The 2,114-nt window shown below is 39.2% G+C and overlaps 1 protein-coding gene across 1 annotated transcript; it reads left to right on the forward strand.

Moving 5' to 3' along the window:
• The first annotated feature begins 218 nt into the window (after positions 1-218).
• LOC139423573 (myosin-7-like) lies at positions 219-1,845 on the forward strand. Its single transcript, XM_071175165.1, is given in 6 exon segments — positions 219-311; positions 1,054-1,224; positions 1,308-1,387; positions 1,389-1,410; positions 1,501-1,593; positions 1,705-1,845. Coding segments are annotated over 6 exon segments (600 nt in total).
• The last annotated feature ends 269 nt before the right edge of the window (positions 1,846-2,114 follow it).

Below are 2,114 nucleotides of genomic sequence, written 5' to 3' on the forward strand. Positions count from 1 at the left end.
CAAAGGCCTCTGGGATTCAGTTTAGTAGATCATTTTTGTTCAGAATTACTATGTCAAATGTGCTGTGTCAGTATGTTTTATTTTTATTGCACATTTGTGTATTGGTCATGGTGACTCAATCCAATCTCATAGAGCAACATTACCTCAGTTTAGCATTAGGTCAATAGTCTTGAAAGCAAAACTGAAAAGGTCTCTTCGTCTCAGGTCTTTGAATGACAATGGAATACACGCAGACGGACATGTCTCTGTCTGTCTGGAACGTGCTAACTGCCACCTGTCAACCCCAGCCCGTATCGGGCCATGCCCTCCCAGTGAGCCCTAAATGACCGTGATCCCAGTCGCCCAATGCCAGAATCTGAGCAATGCCCTAACAAACCTAATCTTCCCTGATCCCAGAGAATGAGGAATGTTGTGTCCGGACCCAAAGCCCTCTAAGCTGCCATCCTTAGCCATCATTGCTTTTTAATTGACAGTCTGCAGGGTTTCAAATGAAAACATTTAAATGTGACACAATACAGCTATAGATAGACAGTTGAAAATACAAAATGGACATACTTTACTTTTCCACTGTGGCGTATGAGCCAGATTTGATTTTTATCCAAATATAGAGAAGCTATATAGGTTCATCAGATGTTGACCATGTTGATATTCAACATACAATAGAAACCCATTCACTATACACCAGCCTGGTCTAATAGACTAGCGGTAACATAGTAAAGTAAATCCAGGAAGTTCAAATGAGTATGATATGTTAAGTTTGGTATGGTTATATAAGACAGAAGTTTGCTTAATGAAAAAACAAAAGTAGGTTGGGTGTATAATGCGAACGTCTAGCAAAACGTAGGTTGTGTGGCTGGGTAGCTACTCTGCAACAACTTAGCTGATAGCTAACCCTAACTTTAGCCTAACTCATAACCCAAACCATAAATTCTAGCCTAGCTAACATTAGCCACATAAAATTGGAATTTGTAGGTCCGAACTCAGTGTAAATCTCAGCCCAAATGAAGTCTGCTCAAACAATGTCTTGATCGATTACAAATTCTGTATCGATAGGCTGCCATGATGGCTGAGGAGCTGAAGAAGGAGCAGGACACCAGTGATCACATGGAGAGGATGAAGAAGAACCTGGAGGTCTCTGTTAAAGACTTTCTGCAGCGTCTAGATGAGGCTGAGCAGTTAGCCCTGAAAGCTGGAAAAAAAGAGCTCCAGAAACTAGAGACCAGAGTAAGGATAAAGATAAACGTTTTATTTCCAGTTCACACTCTCTTAGTTTGTGATTATTTTGTAATACATTATTTACACTCAAGGTTAGAGAGCTGGAGAATGAACTGGAGGCAGGGCAGAAACTTGGTGTGGAAGCCATGAAGGATGTGTGAAAATATGAGAGAAGTCAAGGAGCTCACATTTCAGGTAAAATATGTTTGGTTGCTTATTCCTGACTTTCACCAAATCATGATAAAATACACTGTATGTGAGTAATTAATAACACTGGGTTTTTAGGGTGAGGAAGATAAGAATGTAGGCAGACTGCAGGAGTTGGACAACAAGCTGCAGATGAGGGTGAAAGCTTACCAAAGGCAGAGTGAGGAGGCGGTGAGTACAATATATTATTGGCAACAACTGTGCATAGTATTATTAGATGAATAGGACAACAGTTCACCACTTCTAACTTATTCATATCTATCTATTTTCTGTGAACCACAGGAGGAGCAGACCAGTATCAATTTGGCTAAATTCAGGAAGGTGCAACATGAGCTTGATGAAGTTGAGGAGCGGACAGACATAGCAGAATGCCAAATGAACAAATTGATGAATAAAACCCTCTTCTTCAAGTCATTTAACTGAATGTAGATTTGATTATGGGCTCTTCAAATAAAATGTTATTGGTCACATACACATATTTAGCAGATGTTATAGCGGGTGTAGCGAAATGCTTGTTTCTATCTCCAACAGTGTATTAGTATCTAACAGCTCACAACAATACACACTAATCTAAAAGTAAAAGAATATAATTAAGAAATATATAAATATTAGATTGAGCAACGTCGGAGTGGCATTGACTAAAATACAGAATAGAATACAGTATGTCTTGTGACCAATTCCATATAAAAACT

The sequence above is a fragment of the Oncorhynchus clarkii genome, chromosome 13 (assembly GCF_045791955.1).
Source record: "Oncorhynchus clarkii lewisi isolate Uvic-CL-2024 chromosome 13, UVic_Ocla_1.0, whole genome shotgun sequence".
Lineage (NCBI taxonomy): Eukaryota > Metazoa > Chordata > Actinopteri > Salmoniformes > Salmonidae > Oncorhynchus > Oncorhynchus clarkii.